The sequence below is a fragment of the Salvelinus namaycush genome, chromosome 14, assembly GCF_016432855.1.
Source record: "Salvelinus namaycush isolate Seneca chromosome 14, SaNama_1.0, whole genome shotgun sequence".
Lineage (NCBI taxonomy): Eukaryota > Metazoa > Chordata > Actinopteri > Salmoniformes > Salmonidae > Salvelinus > Salvelinus namaycush.
The window spans coordinates 32928492-32950015 of NC_052320.1; the positions used below are offsets into that span (position 1 = coordinate 32928492).

Sequence of the window (21524 nt, forward strand, 5' to 3'; positions counted from 1 at the left end):
ATAGTCCGGTCAACATCAAGTACAAAGCGAAACTACTACAATACCCAAGCGGAGGTTTTTCCAACAGAGCAGTTTATGTTTACATCTCAAGAAACACCAGCAGAGAAGTGTGTCTTTGGTGCCTCTCCCTGAGCAAAAGTGTATAGTATAGTATAGCATAGTAGAATATAATAGAGTAGAGTATAATATAGTGTGTGTTCCAGGACCAAAGCATGTGCTCCTTTTCACTGGGCCTTGACACTTTAATCAAATTGATTAATTCAAATAATTAACCAGCCTGAGCAACAGGGCATAACATTTACTTTTCGGTTCACCAGCCACTGTGGCAGGTAGATTTAAGTAGATTTAAAAATCTACCAGCCACTCAGATTTTTTACCAGCCAAAATACTTTTTTTGGCACTAAAATTACACCAACAAAACAGAAAATAAACGGATGAGCATGTTTTGTAATGTTTAAAAAAATAAATGATGTATTACTAGTAATAATTAACTAATGTGGTATATTGAATAATTATACTTTTTGTGACATAAGACTGTTAACCAAAATATCACAAACATTTTCACCTGCCCCTTTATGGGCGGGAGGTTGCCGTGGTAGCGTGACTCCAGTCATGTTTGTGCATGTGAAATTGAGTCTGATTAGTAGTTTAAGTGTCTGATTAAGTGTCTTCTCTACCCTAGCAGTTGAAACTCAAACAGAAAAACAACCTAACTTGTGAACAAAACAATGTAAATAGCCAAGAAACACAAGGACAAAGTCTCACTTCGTTTCAAGTAAATTAGTTCAACTTTTATGCCTGTGTGCAGTGCTTCTAAAAATGAATCTTCCACTCAGCTCTTCATGTGCGAAGAGGCCCCAGCCAGGCAGTGTTGCAGCGCAAGGTGGAATTGGCTATATAGGATTCATAGTTCTTTGACTTTGTGCGATGAATTTACCAGCTATCAAACAAAATGTCGGAAATACTTTGAAAACCACTGCAGTATTTATTTTACTATAAATGTGATCATGCTTGACTATTTTTATTCACAAAATACACATCTTACCTGCCAATGCCAAAATCTACCCGCATTTGACAGGTGGTGTGTGCTAAATTTTAGGCCCTGCTGAGCAACGTCCCTGGTGTCATAAGTCAACTTCAGGAGCACAATGGAGGGTACATCAATGAGCCACTCGATTAGGCCGATTAGATAACTCTCAACCTAATCTACATCTTCATTAGATGTAAGATACAGGGTTTTTTTGGATAAAAAGGGGATTAAGTGGTGGGCTTGACAATGGGCGTGGCATGGGGGCGTGGCAATGGCCACAGTTGGCACAACAATATATTTTTTATAATGTTTTATTTTTTTAAATAAAAATTCTGCAATTCTCCGAATTTTTCCATGAAGCCAAGATACACTATATATAAGACAGTACGCTACACGGCCAAAAGGATGTAGACACCTGCTACAGCTAGCTAGCACTGCAGTGCATAACATGTGGTGAGTCATTGACTCAAAGAGAGAAAGAAAATAGTTTTGAATTTCTTAAATGAAGGAGAAGAGAGAGAGATATTTATATATATTTGTAAATATTTATAATTTCACTTAGTTACCCGAATGCAGATAGCTAGTTTAGCCTACTCAAACACCCGGCTCAAACAGAGAAGGATGCTATGTTACCTAGCTGGACATGGCTATCCAACACTGGAACTATTCCAAGTCAAGGTAAGTTTTTGGTTTTATTAATTTATTGCCACCGGCGCCTACCAGTGTAACTTCTAAACTGCTTGCTAACTGTACACTGTACTGCATGATTGTAGCAGGTTTACTAATGCATTAACTCTAGTAGCTATGTTGACTATGACATTAGCTAATATGGTGACAATGCTGTAGGCTGTGTGTAGTGGTTATGATATGAAGGTTATGAAAGGTGCTATGAAAGTGAACTGTGTTTGAGTGTGATCAATAATTCTTAAATGGAAACAAACAGAACAAAACAGGGATAAACATACCTGAATTTGTTCAATAGAAACTCGTTTGCAACTGATTGTCACGATTGTCGTCGGGAGAAAGAGAGGAGGACCAAGGTGCAGCGTGGTAAGTGTTAATCTTTTTAATAGAACGACTGAACACTGAACAGAAACAACAAAAAACGACAAACTAACAGTCCTGCAAGGTGAACATACACTAAACAGAAAACAATCATCCACAACACAAAATGGAAAACAGGCTACCTAAGTATGATTCTCAATCAGAGACAACGATCGACAGCTGCCTCTGATTGAGAACCATACCAGGCCAAACACAGAAATACAACAACATAGAAAAAAGAACATAGGCTGCCCACCCTAGTCACACCCTGGCCTAACCAAAATAGAGAATAAAAAACCTCTCTATAGCCAGGGCGTGACAGTACCCCCCCCCCCAAAGGTGCGGACTCCGACCGCAAAACCTGACTCTAAAGGGGAGGGTCCGGGTGGGCCTTCCTACGGCGGTGGCTCGGGTGCGGGACGTGGACCCCGCTCCACCATAGTCTTGGCCCACTTAAGAGGTGCCTTTGGAGCGGCGACCTCGGACTAGGAACCCTTGCAGCGGGCCCCGAATAGACTGGAGACTCCGGCAGCGCCGGACAGGCGGGAGACTCCAGCAAGAGTGAAGGGCGACTCCGGCAGCGCCGGAGTGAAGGACGACTCCGGCAGCTCCTGACTGACGGGTGACTCCGGCAGCTCCTGACTGACGTGCTGCTCCGGCAGCTCCTGACTGACGGGCGGCTCCGGCAGCTCCTGACTGACGGGCGGCTCCGGCAGCTCAGGACAGACGGGCGGCTCTGGCAGCTCAGGACAGACGGGCGGCTCTGGCAGCTCAGGACAGACGGGAGAACCTGGAGGGAGGAGACGGAGAGACAGCCTGGTGCGTGGGGCTGCCACAGGACCCACCAGGCTGGGGAGACCTACAGGAGGCCTGATGCGTGGAGGAGGCACCGGATGGACCGGGCTGTGGGGGAGCACTGGAGCTCTGGTGCGCAGCCTTGGCACCACTCCTCCAGGCTGGATGACCACTTTAGCCCGGACCATCCAGAGTGCAGGCACAGGTTGAACCGGGCTGTGGAGGAGCACTGGAGATCTGGTGCATACAGCTCGCACCTCTCCCTTAGACTCCATGCCCACATTCGCCCGGCACGGGCGGAGCGCAGGCATAGGACGCACTGCACCCTCCCAGCGCCCCGGAGACACAGCACGCAGAGCCGACGCAGGATACCCTGGGCCGAAACGGCGTACCGGAGACCAAACACGCTGGGCCGGCACAATACGCCCTGGCTGGATGCCCACACTCGCATGGCACTTGGGGGGGGCTGGCCTATAGCGCACCGGGCTATGACCGCGTACTGGCGACACCGTGCACTTGACCGCATAACACGGTGCCTGACCAGTACTGCGCTTCTTCCGGTAAGCACGAGGAGTGGGCTCAGGTCACCAACCTGACTCCGCCACACTCCCCGTGTGTCCCCCACCAATTTTTTGGGGGGGCTGCCTCTCGTGCATGTCGCGCTGCCGTGCTAACTCCTCATACCGCCGCCGCTCAGCTTTCGCTGCCTCCAGTTCTTCCTTGGGGCGGCGATATTCCCCAGCCTGTGCCCAGGGTCCCTTGCCGTCCAAAATCTCCTCCCATGTCCATGAGTCCAGAGATCGCTGCCTCTCTATACCACGCTGCTTGGTCATCTTTTGGTGGGTGATTCTGTCACGATTGTCGTCGGGTGTGAATGTAACACCCCATGGGCTTAGTAAACTGTCATACCCTATCATAAACCAAGGATGTACGCCTACTACTCCATCGTTGTTGTATTTTGGAATTTTAGTTTTTATAAACAAACAACACAATATATAGCTTTGAAATATGTTTAAAACCATCCTGTTGATCTCATGGACTGTCAGTCCTTCCTTGCACCGATAGATCAGTCTATGAATTTGAGAGGGGTTACATTAAACCCAGTTCCATCCTTCTAAGCTTACTCAAACTAAAGTGGCAGGGTCAGGCTGTTAAAATCACAGATTGTGCCTTTAAGCACCATAATAAAGGCACCGACATGTCTCCCCTCCAGCGGCTACACTTGGTTTGACCTCTGAGTGGGGAAGTCACAGTTCCTCTCAACACAAGGCGATACAGTCAGATTCACAGAGACAGCATGAGTGTATAACTATCATCATCACTATCATCACACACTCTGCATGTACCATCATACTATATACTAGCCTGGCCACCAGTCTGTTTCTGCTATCATTCCACTCCTTGTAATCTGTCATTGCCAAACAATGACACGGCGTACAAGGAGTGGAATGATAGCAAAAACAGACTGGTACCCGGGCTAACTCGCTAATTAAGGGTTGCTGGATCAAATCCCCGAGCTGACAAGGTAAAAATCTGTCGTTCTGCCCCTGAGCAAGGGAGTTAACCCACTGTTCCCCGGGTGCCAAATACGTGGATGTCGATTATGGCAGCCCCCCGCACCTCTCTTACTTGTACAACCATCATTATCATTAGCATCCCACTCTACATGGATAACCATCATCATGCACTCTACATGGATCAATGGATCCATCCATCCGTCATAGTGGGAGGGGTGAAATACAGTAGCATAGCAATTGCGAAAATCTACTAAATGCATGTATTTCTCAGTTAAAGTCCATAGAAATATAATGGATGAATGTTGCATTATAACTGCCCTTGCATTTAAATGGCTCATTATTCCAGGTCACCAGGGAGTGGCTGAAGATTTGTTGTGCTTTAGTAGGCACACTGGAAATACGATCCGCTTTAATCATTTTAAGGGTTTCTGTTGCACACACACTTTGGGTCATAATTCTTTGGAGTGTAAGTAAATGTTACGGGCAGAGGGGCATCACTCAGAGATTAAGTGTTGACACCAGGAGAGGCATAAAGCCAACATATAATTCACATTTAAAGGTTGCTGAAGAGCCACTTAACGGTTGTTCACATATCGTATAACTGGGCCTATTCTGTATGTGTGTGTGTGTGTGTATGTGTGTGTGTGTGTGTGTAGGGGGGGGATTGTGTGTGTGTGTGTGTGTTTGTGTCTGTGCCGAATGTGTGTGTTTGTGTCTGTGTGTCTGTGTGTGTGTGTGTGTGTGTGTGTGTGTGTGTGTGTGTGTGTGTGTGTGTGTGTGTGTGCTCATGCGTGCATCCATGTGCCAGTGGTGGGCTCCATGTGTTTATTCCTGTTCCATTTCATTCCAGCCATTACTGAGTCGTCCACCTTCACCAGTCTCCACTGGTATGTTGTACAGGTCAAAAGGGTGAAACTGTGTAGAAGGTATATGGATCCCCCGTGACATTAAGGATGAAGCGGCTGAGAACAGTAGCATTCAAGGTCACATATGGAATATAGAGGGGTTTAAACAAAGTGTTCATGAAATTGTCCCCAGCCACTAGTATAAATAAATCAATGGGTCATAACCAAAAGTGTGCTCTCTGTCTCGCTCGCTCTTATCGATTTCAAACAGCTGGACATGGCCAACTGGTTTACACACATAAATACTACCACTGCTATCTCTCTTTCTCTTTTGTCTCTCTCTTTATCTCTCTCTCGCTCTCGTGCTCCCTTTTTCTCTCTCACTCCAGGGGGAGATTATGTGACGCAGTAAACGAGGAATACACAGATATCATGTGCCTCCATAAATCACACACACACACACACACACACACACACACACACACACACACACACACACACACACACAGTATACTGTTATGTATGAGTGTGATAAAACATAAACTCTGTCCACTGCTCCACCGAGAGTCACAGAAAATACTATACCAGTTTATCTTTCAATACTATAGGTGTCCCCTTGATAAGTATGTGTAATAATCCTCATGTACCAACTCTGATGCCTTTGGCTAAATCTCTATTAGTAAGTACAAAAGCCATTATAAATCAATCAATTGGCATCACCGGCCAATGTCCTGGAGCCTTCAGTTGTAGCTTTTAAACTGATCACATGATCAATTAAGTTGGATTGACTTGTTAATTGGGTAGCAAAGTCAAATAGCATCGCCTGCCTGGCTATACAGCAAGCTGTGTGAACCAACCATTGCTGACCTGAATTCAGTAAAGGGAAGCATACCAGGAATATATTAACAGAACATTGGAATTGATTCCAATTAACATTGGAAATACTGATGAAGCTTGGATGCCCTGGCCAATAGTCAGCGCCAAACAACTTGGTCTAGGCCTTATGCTGTCTATTGATGGATATAGGCCTATGGATATTACATTAAATACCTGTTTATATATATCACGATATATGCCTGTATTAATTGATGTCATGATATATGCCTGTATTCCTAGATATCACAATATATTCCTGTATTATCACAATACAGTACATGCCTGTATTCATGAATGCCACAGTATACTGTATATTGTCCGATTTCATCGTTCCACAATATTAAAAACTTTCTGCTGGCCCAAACACATGTGTACCAGATGCTGCTCTAACACTGCTGCAGCCTCTATAGCCTGTAGCCCCAGTCACGCTCATTAGGTTCCAAACGGGAGCAAACATTCTCAAACGGCACTGTGCCACCTGAACTTGTCCAATAAGAACACCAATAAAGTATTGTCCTTATATCCTAATGGCAAAGATAGGGGGTGGGGTCTCTCCCTCATAGACTTTGCATTCCTGGTTCCTGGCTCCTTGCATGGTCCCTCCCTTCTACCACCAGTCCCTCCTATCCTATCCCTCTGAGCACACCCACCACCGACTCCAAGTCTGCATGATAACCCAAGAAAACGGCTCACTGAAAAATGGATGAGAACCTGACAGTGGAGCAGGCAAGCTGATGAATATAGAAGAGAGTAATAGAACTCCTACACCCACTCACTTAAAAGAGGAGTATTTTCATAGAGAAAAAAGGCATTAACCACAACCTCTCTCCTTTAAGCCAAAACAACCACAATCATCCCAGGTCCGTGGACTTCTTGGGAACTTGGGACTCTCAGATTATGAGAGTCGGCTTAGAGTTGGTCATTTTGGCATGCGCTCTTATGAATTCAATCCCTCTCGTCTCCTCAGCTGCTGTAGTCCACAAGAAGAGATAATTCAAGTCAGTAAGACAGGACCACGGTGCATTCATGCTAACGCCATTTTGTTCCACTGTATAATTACTCAGTCTGGACACATCTGTGGACAGGGCAACAACAATGGCAACAACACAACCTGAGCCACTGTGTGCGCGCCCGCTCAAATCAAATCAGATTTTACTGGTCACATATTTAGCAAATGTTATTGCGGGTGTAGTGAAATGCTTGTGCAATAATATCTAACAATTCACAACAATACACACAGATCTAAACGTAAAACAATGGAATTAACAAACATATAAATATTAGGACGAGCAATGTCGGAGTCCAGAGTATAAATATATATATGTGATGGGATGTATAGACATTATGGACAGTATGTATGATAGAATAGTATATATACAGCAATAGTTGAATAGGATGGCATTGACAGTAAACAGTTTGTAATTAAAGTGACCAGTGTTCCATGACTATGTACATAGGGCAGCATCCTCTAAGGTGCAGGGTTGAGTAACCGGGTGGTAGCCAGCTAGTGACAGTGACTAAGTTCATGGCAGGGTACTGGGTGGAAGCTGGCTAGTGATGGCTATTTAACAGTCTGATGGCCTTGAGATAGAAGCTGTTTTTGAGTCTCCTGGTCCCAGCTTTGATGCACCTGTATTGACCTCGCCTTCTGGATGATAGCGGGGTGAACAGGCATAGGTTCGGGTGGTTGATGTCCTTGATTATCTTTTTGGCCTTCCTGTGACATCGGGTGCTGTAGGTGTCCTGAAGGGCAGGCAGTAATATTCCCTCTAAGCTGCATGTGTACGCGCAGTAGCCCCGAGACTGCCGCGCAGCTCCCCAGGGACTGCCACACAGAATATATCAGCACACAGAGAGAAGCACGAGATTGAACATCATTCAACTTTCTAGAACAGTGGTCACCAACCGGTCGATCGCAATCGACTGGTAGATTTCCAAACATTTCTGTAAAAAAAAACAACAACGATAAAGCCTGTTGTTCCAATTTTTTATTTATTCGTCTCGGGCTGTTGGTGGTAGTTGCACTCGATTCACCTGTCCTGCGCCGGGTAGGCAAACTGTTTCAACCATTCCATGTGTCTGAAGGTACAAACTCTGCCTTCCGGTGGGCCCAGAGAGCAAATCAATTGCACTATAGGCCTACCGTTGGCCAATCGGATGGCTCAGATGACCGTGTCTGCAGTAACGTAGCATGCATAAAAGACAGCTAAAGCAAAGTGAGTTCATGTTTAAATTCTTACTCAGCATGGTCAACACTTTGTATTCAACACTTTTATAAGCCATAAAATGCGCATTCTTCCTATTTCCACTCAGCGTTACAACAAGCACTGCAGCAGTAATGAATGAGTAGGAAAGGGTATCTATAGGCTTGCGTTGTTGTCATTATTAGCGGCTTGGGTCTTTTTTAATATGAAAGAATATTTCACAATATTTCACTGAGACTGACCATCAGACGCAGACACGATCAGCCCAGTAAAATAAAAAATAAAAAGCAAATGATTCAAATGTATGCTCATTCAGCTGTGCTTCACAAGTAATACAACAACGGATCCATTAATGGTGTGATCATACAGCCTACCTCAAATGTTTAAATATAATCTTAAAAAATGGCCCAAACAACAATGCATTGGCAGGGCAATTCAAGCAAAGCCAGTATGCAGGGAAGATGTATTGGGCCTATAGCTTACTGCACAAACGTCATTCCTACAGTACTGTTTTTAATTGGTTAATGTTGCATAGGCATAGGTTTTTTAAGTCATGTTCCCAAAACATTTTGCGGTAGATCTTGGCTTGAATTTTGACTCTAAGTGATCTTAACTCATAGAAGGTTGGTGACCACTGTTCTAGAGTTTTCCCTGTTAACACTTTCAACTTTTCCATTTACTGTGGCAATTGTGATCAAATCAACGCAATATTAGTCACTTTCAATGCAACATACCCAAACAAAACAAACTACGCAAGAGATTTTGTTGTAGGCAGAACGCATCGGACTAGAATTCTATTGCATTGACACGCACTACTCAGCCGTATTCTACACAGACCGGTGCAGCATAAACAGCCTATATGAAAATAAACCATTGCCATATATGGATCTGTGCCATTTACTTTGAAACTGGACTGTGTTTACAGCATGCGTGGTAGTGAGTAGATGTGCTTGTTTTGAGATCAAACTGAGAGCTGCAAAGAGCCACATGTGCACATTTTGTTCATATCCTTTGCTAGTTAGTCAGTTTTTAGCCCAGTTACAGATAATTTGTAGTCAGCAATTGGGGAGTGATTGCTTCTTACAAGAGCACAAAACATGTTAATTTCTAGACATCTTTGAAAAGCAAGTCAGGTAAAGACGGTTTTTTTTGTCTTAAAGGGGCAATGTAGTATTTTGAGACAGGCTTGAATAAGCTAAGTAGCCAATAGGCAGAGCGTAGCATCATTTGTCTGATTCTCAATAATAATGGTATGGGAATAATAATGCATTTTATTTTGTAAAGTGGTTTCTTGCATCAAACAACACAACAACATTTTCAGTCACCTCCTTGTCTGAAGGACAAGTGGATAAACAGGTTAATGTCAAGCCCTGTATCCCCCCCAAAAAGGTTAATAGAATGTAGACCTACATTGAACACCACACATTGGCTGCTACTGTAGGCTGAAATATAGAACAGCTATTTCCATGGTAAAATGTTATGAGATGCATGTTCTACATTGTTTTTGATGGTAGACTGTTCTGGTAGGCCTACATTATGATCAAATATCCACAGTAGCCTACTTGACCACTGTTAAAACTGTAACTTAAAGCGGGTACAGCCTCAATGTTTTTCACAACGTTCAAGTTTGCGCTCAGCAGACCTGAAATTAGCTCAGTGCCTAAAAAAATTCCAGGGAACATTGGCAGGCACTGTGCCCCCGGTGATGCGTTGGGCAGACCGCACCACCCTCTGGAAAGCCCTGCGGTTGCGGGTGGTACAGTTGCCATACCAGGCGGTGATACAGCCCGACAGGATGTTCTCAAATGGTGCATCAGTAAACGTTTGTGAGGAGCCATGCCGAATTACTTCAGCCTCCTGAGGTTGAAGAGGCGCTGTTGCCCCTTCTACACCACACTGTCTGTGCGGATGGACCATTTCAGATTGTCAGTGATATGTACGCTGAGGAACCTTAAGCTTTTCACTTTCTCCACTGCATCCCCGTCGATGTGGATGGGGGCATGCTCCCTTTGCTGTCTCCAGAAGTCCACGATCAGCACCTTCATTTTGTTGACGTTGAGGCAGAAGTTTTTTTCTTGGCACCACTCCGCCAGGGCCCTCACCTCCTCCCTGTAGGCTGTCTCGTCATTGTTGGTAATCAGGCCTACTACTGTTGTGTCGTCTGCAAACTTGATGATTGAGTTGGAGGCGTGTGGGGCTACGCAGTCATGGGTGAACAGGGAGTACAGGAGGGGTACCCTTGAGGATCCGCGAAGTGGAGGTGTTGTTGACTACCTTTACCACTTGGGGGTCGGCCTGTCAGGAAGTTCAGGACCCAGTTGCACAGGGAGTGGTTCAGACCCAGGGCCCCGAACTTAATGATGAGCTTGGAGTGTACTATGGTGTTGAAGGCAGAGCTGTAGTCAATGAACAGCATTCTTGCATAGGTATTATTTTTGTCCAGGTGGGATGAGGCAGTGTGCAGTGCGATGGTGATTGCATCGTCTGTGGATCTATTGGAGAGGGATCTAGGGTGTCAGGTAAGGTGAAGGTGATATGATCCTTAACTAGCCTCTCAAAGCACTTCATGATGACAGAAGTGAGTGCCATGGGGAGATAGTCATTTAGTTCAGTTACCTTTGCTTTCTTGGTACAGGAACAATGGTGGACATCTTAATGGGGACAGCAGACTGGGATAGGGAGAGATTGAATATGTCCGTAAACATTCCAGCCAGCTGCTCTGCGCATGCTCTGAGGATGCGGCTAGGGATGCCGTCTGGGCCGGCAGCCTTGAGAGGATTAACAAGCTTAAATGTCTTACGTCGGCCACAGAGAACGAGAGCCCACAGTCCTCGGAAGCAGCAATGTGTTATCCTCAAAGAGGGCGAAGAAGATGTTTAGCTTGTCCGGGAGCAAGACGTCAGTGTACGCAACATGGCTGGTTTTCCCTTGATTGTCTGGAGTCCCTGCCACATACGTCTTGTGTCTGAGATGTTGAATTGTGGCTCCACTTTGTCTTTGTACTGACGTTTTACCTGTTTGATTGCCATACGGATTCTCAGCAGGTCGACTGCGGCTAATCGAATGATCTGACATTTGAACTGCAGCTGCTAACCAACGCAATAGACGTTATGATAGGGACAGCCACCCACCCATTTCCTAAAGGTTTCGAATCCGGAGTTGTTGTGTGGATGGATGGTGCTTAGTCTGCTTACTTGTGTGAAGAGAACAGCGCTAAACCAAAGAGTGTGTAGAAGAAGAAAAAAACCTGCTGACAAAATTCAAGGTCATTAACGAGCAAGAAGGGAGAGTAAATTGACAGGCTACGCAGATGTCTACTGCTAACAAACCACGAGAAGTACATGACATAGTACATTAGCCATAGAGCAGTATTAACCCTAGGGTACAGCCTTCTCTCTCCTATGAAGGAACACTCATAAGGTCAGCGAAATGGCTCCAGAAGCTGTATGTGATGCCATTTGTAGCAACACATTGGCGATAAATGGCAACAACCATTGATTATCACAAGGGTTTACTGTATGTCACCTGCAATGCTACAAAACACTCTGTTGGGTAGAGCAGTCTTGCACAATGAGATGAGGGGGAATCCCGCCACACGCACGCATATGCACGCATAGCCACTTTTCTCCGCCCCCTAGTGTGATGTTTAGGAGCAGCTCTTGAAGGCCACTGGAGCAGAGACACACACAGAGACACATGCACTTGAGCAGAGACACTCACACTCACACACACCCTGCCTCCCTCACTTCCAGACCTACTTAAAGCCCCAGATGAGCTGGTAAAACGTTAAAGTTAATTTAAATAATAAACTAGTCTTATAGGAGGCACTACGGGGAACATTAGTCTACTAATTAACGATGGTGACCACTTTTTTTAACGTTTCGCCTTTACTTCACACTGGCCCACACTGAGCATACTCTGTTCATGCTCCGTTCTCCTGTGCTGACTCAAAGTGCATCCTCTTCCTTCCCATCTGCCTCGGCCCTACTCCCTCTCTGGAGCACAACGAACAGACGGAGCTCTGCTGATGTCAGACAAAATGGCTGCCACCACTGCGAGGGGGCAGCAGGGGGTGGGCAAACATTGCAGGCCTACATAGCAGTATACTGCATGACATTTTAAGAAGATGCACCAAATGTTTAGCAGCATGATAAAATGTGTGGAATGCTATGTGACGGGAATAGGATTTCTTGAGGAATAATCTGAGAGTTGTAGCCTTAGCCTAGTTTGTCACTTGCCTTCTAAAATCATAAGTGCATTACTGAATATGGTACATAAATCTTTCAATCTGCAGTTGAGTTGGCATGTCACAGGCGTGTTGCTAGGGGAGTCTTTGAGTGAGTGAGTGAGTGAGTGAGTGAGTGAGTGAGTGAGTGAGTGAGTGAGTGAGTGAGTGAGTGAGTGAGTGAGTGAGTGAGTGAGTGAGTGAGTGAATTAGTGAGTGAGTGAGTGAGTGAGTGAGTGAGTGAGTGAGTGAGTGAGTGAGTGAGTGAGTGAGTGAGTGAGTGAGTGAAAGCGTGCTGTACAGCTTCTTTATCTACATATTTAGGCTTGAGTTTGTAGTGGTACATGTATTCGTATTCAACCGTTTGATACAGGGACCTCGGTTCGGGCTGCACTGTGAACCAAAATGAATAGATAAAAACATTGATATTTCCATAATGAAAACACAGGGCCTATTGGCTATGCCTATGCTGCTTTGTAGGCCTATGACTCAGGTAAATCTGAGCAGAAAAAATAACAACATTTTAGGCTATTCCGTTTAAACAACTAGAACCTATGTGCACGTTGTGATGAAAATTCTAATCTTAATTAGTGTTGTCCTTTTGTGAGAAGCAGCCGGGAACTAGTTCTGTAAGATAGCGGGTGGTGGGGTCAATAAACCATAATTGGAGGATCCTCCATCATCGTTTAAATCTCCAGTTTGGGAAAATGTTGGCTTCCCAGTAGATTACAACAGCGACGGACAGAGAGTTGTGGATAAAACGTTAACAGTATGTTGCCACGCTCATCGAGAATAGCCTATGCAGCTGCCAACACCTCAAATATGTTGACACATTTACGCCAACATCACCCCAATATATAAAAGAAAGACTGAAACGCAAAGACACAACAACACAGCATCATATTCCCTCTGCATTCAAGCAGCCCTTGGCAGCTGACTCTGACAGGGCCAAAGAAATTGCAATAGCAATAGGTAGTGGATATGCGCCCATTCAAATCAAATCAATGTTATTTGTCACATGTCACCGAATACAACAGGTGTGGACTTTACTGCGAAATACTTACTTACGAGCCCTTTCCCAAAAATTCAGAGTTAAAATGTGTGTGCGTATGTGTGTTTTAGAGTGTCAGTGTAGTATGTGTGAGGTTGTGGGTAGAATCCAGTGAGTGTTAATAGTGCAAAAACAAGTGTGTCAATGCAAATAGTCTGGGTAGCCATTTGATTAACTGTTCAGCAGTCTCATGGCTTGGGTGTAGATCCTGTTCAGGAGCCTTTTAGTTCCAGACTTGGAGCTCCGGTACCGCTTGCTGTGCGGTAGAAGAGAGAACTGTCTAAACCTTGGGTGGTTGGAGTCTTAGAACATTTTTAGGGCCTGGATAGCAGAGAGCTTGGCACCAGTGATGTGCTGGGCCGGACGTACTATCCTCTGTAGTGCCTTGTGGTCGTATGCCAAAGAGTTTCCATACCAAGCGGTGATGCAGCCAGTCAAGAAGCTCTCAATGGTGCAGCTGTAGAACCTTTTGAGGATCTGAGGGCCCATGCCAAATCTTTTCAAGGTCCTGAGGGGGAAGAGACGTTGTTGTGCCCTCTTCAAGACTGTGTTGGTGTGTTTGGACCAGGATAGGTCCTTACTTATGTTGACACCGAGGAACTTAAAGCTCTTGACCCGCTCCCCTCGATGTCAATGGCCCACCTGTGAGCGGCCCGTGCAGTTGCAGAGGGAGGTGTTCAGTCCCAGGGTCCTTAGCTTATTGATGAGCTTGAAGGGCACTATTTTGATGTATTCTTTTGGTCATTTAACAGACGCTCTTATCCAGAGCGACTTACAGGAGCAATTAGGGTTAAGTGCCTTGCTCAAGGGCTCATCAACAGATTTTTCACCTAGTCGGCTCAGGGATTCGAAACAGCGACGTTTCGGTTACTGGCCCAACGCTCTTAACCACTAGGCTACCTGTCGCCCAATGGTGTTGAAAGCTGAGCTGTAGTCAATGAACAGCATTCTCACATAAGTGTTCCTTTTGTCCAGATGGGAAAGGGCAATGTGGAGTGCAATAGAGATTGCATCATCTGTGGATCTGTTGGGGCGATATCCAACTTGGAGTGGGTCCAGGGTGTCTGGGATGATGGTGTTGATGTGAGCCATGACCAGCCTTTCAAAGCATTTCATGGCTACAGATGTGAGTGCTAAGGGGCGATAGTCATTTAGACAGGTTACCTTGGTGTTCTTGGGCACAGGGACTATGGTGGTCTGCTTGAAACATGTAGGTATGACAGACTGGGTCAGGGAAAGGTTGAAAATGTCAGTGACGACACATGCCAGCTGGTCAGCGCATGCTCTGAGTAGGCATCCTAGTAATCCATCTGACCCTGCAGCCTTGTGAATGTTAACCTGTTTAAACAGCTGGTGCTCTCATACATGGTTCAGCGTCGCTTGCCTCGAAGCGAGCATAGAAGGCATTTAACTCGTCTGGTAGGCTCGCGTCACTGGGCAGCTCGCGGCTGGTTTTCCCTTTGTAATCCGTGATAGTTTGCAAGCCCTGCCACAACCGACATGCGTCAGCCGGTGTAGTAAGATTCAATCTTAGTCCTGTAAGATTCAATCTTAGTCCTGTATATGCCTGTTTAATGGTTCAATGGAGGGAGTAATGTAATTTCTTATAAGCGTCCGAATTAGTCACACTCCTTAAAAGCGGCAGTTCTAGCCTTCAGCTCAGTGCCGATGTTGCCTGTAATCCATGGCTTCTGGTTGGGATATGTACGTACGATCACTGTGGGGACCAGTGATTGCATGTTCGCCAATAGAACAGAGGGTAGAGGCGATTTATCCACTTGCCGCGGTTTATCCACTTGGTGGTTTTCCGGTGGTTGTCAGCAACTCTTGGTAGTGCTCGAAACACATTACAAACTTCCCTTGCACCCATTTCAGCAAACAAGTAGTACCTGCTCTATATAAGAAAGCCAAATCCGAAGTTTTCAATTAATTGGCCAATGCACCCTGTGTTGCATTTACTTAACAGTGACAGCCCATAACATTAACCTGGATTAGGAGATGTACTGTGCTATAGGCACACCCCCTTTATGAGAATCATCTGACACTGAAGGAGGCAGTGTCATGATGCAAGTCAGTATTTACCACATACAACTTGGAAAAATCCACTTGAATGGCCTTCCAACTGGTAATTACTTGTGGGAAACTCATCTTGAGCACCCACTTCTCCTACATGGTGAACTCTGACGTCACATACTAAGGAAATGGCCTCTATAACAGCATTTTTGGCAGTTAAATACAACAGCAAAACATTATTCATAAAAAGCAATCTATTAATGTTGTTTTTAAACTCTATAATTTGTTTACATGCATGATAGCCAATTGGCATTTCTCAACGAGTTAAAATAACTTGAATGCATCCAGCTGCTATTTACGACTTCACAACTGGTAAATTCCCACCTCCCACATGGTTACAAAAGCAGAGTGGAAACAACAGACAATGCCAGAGTCACAACAGACAATGCCAGGAACATTGTGAACGCTGAACATTGTGAATGGCATGTAATTCTCCCTTTGTACCAAAAACCGAACCGTGACCCCAAAATCGCAATACGTACCTGGTTTGGTGAACCATTACACCCTTTAAGATTAAGCTACAGCACACAACAGCTCTATAATTCAACCACCAATTACAAGGCTTGTATAACTGAGTTTTTATGTATTATTATTTGTATTGTATAGTTTTAACGACAGACTGTATAACCATCCAATACATCTAACCTGTGTTCCCCCCACCACTGCATAAGTGAGGCAGACTCCCCCCCCCCGAACTGAAGGAGTTTGTCTTCTACTGGTTCATGTGACAATTCTGGTGCCAGAGAGGATGTGGGGCGGGGGGACTATGGGGAAAGGCTGCATAAAACCCATATATGTTCTGCACACAAACACACACACACACACCACACACACACACACACACATACGCATAGAAACACACACACAGACACACACAATTTAAACCATGAAAGCAACACCACCACAACACAACACCTCTTACTCTTGCCAAGATGGCTCAACACCGCCGCTACTTCCTAAGGTGGTTAAATAAATTTGACATGCCCTCTCTCCAAATACTACCGCTGCACCCATCGAGAGCGTCCTGACCAGCTGCATCACGGCCACGGCCTGGACATCCACTTAAAACGGTGCATGAGGAAGTCCCACAGCATCATCAAGGACCCCACACACCACAGCTACAGACTGTTCACTTCCTTGCCATCGGGCAGACGGTATCGGAGCATCGGGTCTGATACCAACAGGCTCAGAGACAGTTTCTATCCACAAGACATCAGACTGCTGAACACTTGAACTGGACTGACCACCTGCACGGACTCTCCGCAACTTAGCACACATGCACTCACTCACACACACATACACACACACACACATCCACATACACACCCATGCAACACACACATCACAACTGCTGCTATAGACTTTTATTTATTACTGCTAAACAGTTTAAACACCTGCTCTCCAATCCCCCCTTTCCCGACACACGTGTAAATATTCTACTATCAATTGTTGAGTGCCTTTCCTATATTTATACTTATGCTAAACATTTTAATATATTCTACCAGAGAGCCATTTCCTGGTTATTCTTATTCTTATCTATTATTATTTCTTATTGTTGTTACGTTATCGAGAGGGAACCTGCAAGTAAGAATTTCATTGGACCGTATATACCATGTGTATCCTGTACACACCACTATTAAAACTTGAAGCTGAACTCACCAGGATGGGGAAGCCGGTGAGGAAGTCATAAATGAAGACGATGCCGCTGATCAGGTAGGTGATCTGCAGCGAGGTCTTGAGCGATTCCGAGCCGTCGATGGACGAGCGCCGCTTGCCCTGCGCGTCCTCCACCACGATGGTGGGCACGTTGAACTTGTTCTTGTCTGCCTTGTGGCCCGCGTGGATGGCGAAGGTCTGGAAGAGGGCAATGCCGATGCAGATGATGCCCATGGCCACGCTGCCGCCGATCAGCAGCAGGAAGCACACGCCGAAGCCCAGGCCGATCTCCGTGACGATGAAGCGGCAGTCGCGGGCATAGAAGCGGTCGATGGTGTCGTGCCAGCCCACGGCGGGCAGCGTGGACAGGATGAAGGACACCATCCAGATGCCCATCACCGTGTGCACCGCCTGCTTCTTGGTATTACTCAACCTACATGGGGGAGGAAGAGGGGGATTGTAAATAACATAATCCTATCTTTGATGTCATAGTTATTTCCTTAAACTGTGGTCTGAAACTCCTGGCTCTGCAAACCACACTCCACATGGCTTGCAAAGTGATGTCTAATTCCTACTCGATTCCTATTATTAGACTCAACTTGGGGGAGGAAGAGGAGGGGGGATGTTTGAAGATCTACTCCACATCATCAGAGGACACGGTAATAAAACTGCCACAAATCTAAACTTCTACATGAGCTTCATGATATTATAAGGATCGGTCTGAGAGAATTTGATTACGATCAAATCAATATTACACGAATAGACTTACTTAATGCACATCATTTCAATATCATTCTATGAATAACACCATTCAATTGGATAGAGAGTAGGAGAGGAAATCAATGGAAATGGTTGGTTGATGACCCAGATCATTACCATGCCCTTTGGTATATTTGTCTCCTTGGTCTATTTAAAGGGTTCTCCCTCACCTCTAAGTAATTGTTTTAGCCCAGCAATTTGCTCAGAGTGTTAGTGTCCTCTGGTAGTATGCATTTGCTATGTGCACGGCACACATAAAAAAAATACTGCAGGAGGCTGGGGCGTTTTTCCTTTTAACACATCTACGAGAGGAGACACAGGCTTTACCTGAACTAAGACACACACACAGTTGCAGCACATGAAAGCACATTCACAAAGTTCAACTGCACAAAGACCAAGTCTGGAATTCAAATCGAACCTGCCGGAGCAATGTTGGTGCAGTGTCATGGTTTAAAAACTGCTGCACTTCTTAGGGCTCTATTCGATCCGCATCTCAGAAGTTCATATTTACAGAATGATTGAAATTTAAAGACCACATTCATGGTAAATGCTGCATATCTCGGCTCAATGGGAAATGACCTTTACATCTCTATGGCAGAATCAGTAACGCTTCAGTTTAACAGATTGAACTAAGCCCTGACACTGAAAAGCAAGTCTCAGGAAGCATAAGTGGTTTTAATGTACCCCAAATAATTCAGTGATTATATTTTACTATGACTCAAGCCACTGTCTAAATACACCAATGCGAGTTTGATTAAACAGAGCCCTGAAATTCATTGACTAAACTAGAAAGAATTGAAGACATTATGAGACAGTTTATGTTGCAAAGGCCTCTATTGGTTGGCTTACTTATGGATACCCGATTGTATGATTTTTTGGGGGTTGTTTTTAGAAAGTGGCTACGGTATAAAGGGACTCAAGAGTATCCAGGCAGATTTTCAGAGTTTACTCCGGCTGAGGATGCCCCTCCTCCAACCCCCATAGCCTACCACAACTGTCCGAGAGGAGTTTTGGCGGTAAACCCAAGCCTTCTTTCAGGGGAGAGATCAAAGCCAGCCTCGTCCATCCCCCTCTTCTCTCATCTCCTCTTACCCTCATTCACATGCTTTGATTAATCTCCCTCGCTTCACAGAGACATTGTACGTGTGTCACCTTCCAACAGGAAGGCACCAACCTCACCAAATGAAGTAAAGTATACAGTATTACAAAATATATAATGGTAGATTTTGATTTCAATTGGTCTGTGCTACATGTATGCAGGGCTATGGGAACAACGCATAGAGGAAAGCAGCAGCCCTGGGTCCGCCATGTTTGCATTAATCTGCCTTTATCGCTGTGCTAAAGAAGTGGGTCTCTTAGCTGCTGCGAGTCAAAGATCGCTAGCCTTTCCTCAAAGTGCCTGAGGTGGGAGCAAAGAGAGAGATTTACGTCATCAAGCTGCTTGAATCTATTACTATAAAAAGAGAGGGAGGAAGAGAAGAGGGAGAGAAAAAACTCCTGAGAGATAGTGAGCACTGGCTGATGAGAACAGATGCTGAAGCGTTTGTTTCCAGTACAATAGCAAAATTCATAATTCAGGCCTTCAGTATGCTCACGTCAGGTAAAGGACATGTGCAGTCAAAAGGGGAAAATGGGTCTGTTTCAGGTGAAAGATGAAAGTGTCACACCCTGATCTGTTTCACCTGTCCTCGTTATTGTCTCCACCCCCTCCAGGTGTCACTTGTTTTCCCAGTGTATTTATCTCTGTGTTTCTTGTCTCTCTGTGCCAGTGTATTAATCCCTGTGTTTCCTGTCTCTCTGTGCCAGTGTATTTATCCCTGTGTTTCCTGTCTCTCTGTGCCAGTTTGTCTTGTATGTTCCAAGTCTACCATCGTTTTTCCCATATGCCTGCCTTTGCAATTCTCTTTTTTATAGTCTTCCCGGTTTTGACCCTTGCCTGTTCTGGACTCTGTACCCGCCTGCCTGCCTTGACCACGAGCCTTTCTGCTACTCTGTACCTCCTGAAATCTGATCTGGTTTTGACCTTTTGCCTGTCCACGACTATTCTCTTACCTACTCCTTTTGGATTATTAAACATTGTAAGACTCCAACCATCTGCCTCCTGTGTGGGCATCTGGGTCTCGCCTTGTGTCATGATAGAAAGAGGTTATATGTGGAATTACATTGTTAAAAGGAGCTGGAAAAATGTGTGAGGATCTTTATGGGGGCGGGGTGAGAAAAAAGATGACTTTGGGGGACAGAAGATGGATAATGTTATTGTGAATCAAGCTTCACGTCTATAACTGACTCTCGCTTGCTCTTTCTCTACCCCCCCCCCTCTCTTTTTTGAGAGAGCCAGAATCTGTTCACAGGTTTCACAACAATTTGGGATGATTTGTTTGGACACAAACCCATAGCTTCAGCTACTCTGAAATTATATTAGGTAAAGATAATTGAGGACAAGCACCGCTTGTAGGGTAAACAAAATGTTGTTAATTGTATTTTTTGGCAAAAACCTTGTCTCTGCTGAGCTGGAAAATTGGCCTCGTTAACTATGATCTGGACATCTGTAGACAATTTGACAATAGGAGCTAGAATAAGTTATCTGTGCACAGGAAGGGCTATTTAGAGAATCCTTATAAATACACACCATTTGATTAATCTCATTGTCATCAACACACAGTATCCATCTCCCTGTTTTCTCCCTGGCTGATTCTGACATTCTAAAATGGCATTCAGTTTCAAAGTGGTTGAAATTTTACTCTTAAGCTGGTTTGATACCCACCCCCAAACTCATTTGGTTTGCAGTACGGTTTTTGCACACTAAAATGTGTTTGTTCATGTGCACTTGGCCTGCAATTACATCGCTCTTGAGATGCATTCATCTACAAATGATTGTTATGAACTTTTTGATGATCAACATGGGGACAGATTTGCATAACAATAATAACATTCAGACATTTTGAAATTAAAAGCACAAACTTCACTTTTAATCTGTTATTCAAATAACTGTCAAAACCAAACTGCAGTTGGGTCCTCCTGAGTGGCACAGTGGTCTAAGGCACTGCATTGCAGTGTTAACTGTGTCACTACAGAACCTGGTTCAATCCCAGGCTGTATCGCAGACGGCCACGACCGGGAGACCCATGAGGCGGTGCACAACTGGCCCAGTGTTGTCTGATTTAGGGGAGGGTTTGGCCAACTGGGTTGTCCTTGTCCCATTGCGCTCTAGCAACTACCGGGGCGCAATGCACGCTGACACGGTTGTATGGTGTTTCCCCTGACACATTGGTGTGGCTGGCTTCCAGGTTAAGTGAACATTGTGTCAACAAGCAGTACGGCTTGGTGTGGTTGTGTTTTGGAGGTCACACGGCTCTCGACCTTCGCCCCTCCCGTACGGGAGTTGCAGCGATGGGACAAGACCGTAACTACCAATTGGGGAGAAGAACATATATATTTTTTTAAACAAA

The 21524-nt window shown here is 45.1% G+C and overlaps 1 protein-coding gene across 1 annotated transcript in view; it reads right to left on the reverse strand.

Annotated features, from left to right (window-relative positions):
- LOC120058707 (probable G-protein coupled receptor 153) overlaps positions 1 to 21524 on the reverse strand; it is a 31489-nt gene that overhangs the window by 6804 nt on the left and 3161 nt on the right. Inside the window, exon 2 of the mRNA XM_039007453.1 lies at positions 17320 to 17749. Coding sequence (XP_038863381.1) covers positions 17320 to 17749 — 430 coding nt within the window. The remainder of the gene's footprint in view (positions 1 to 17319; positions 17750 to 21524) is intronic.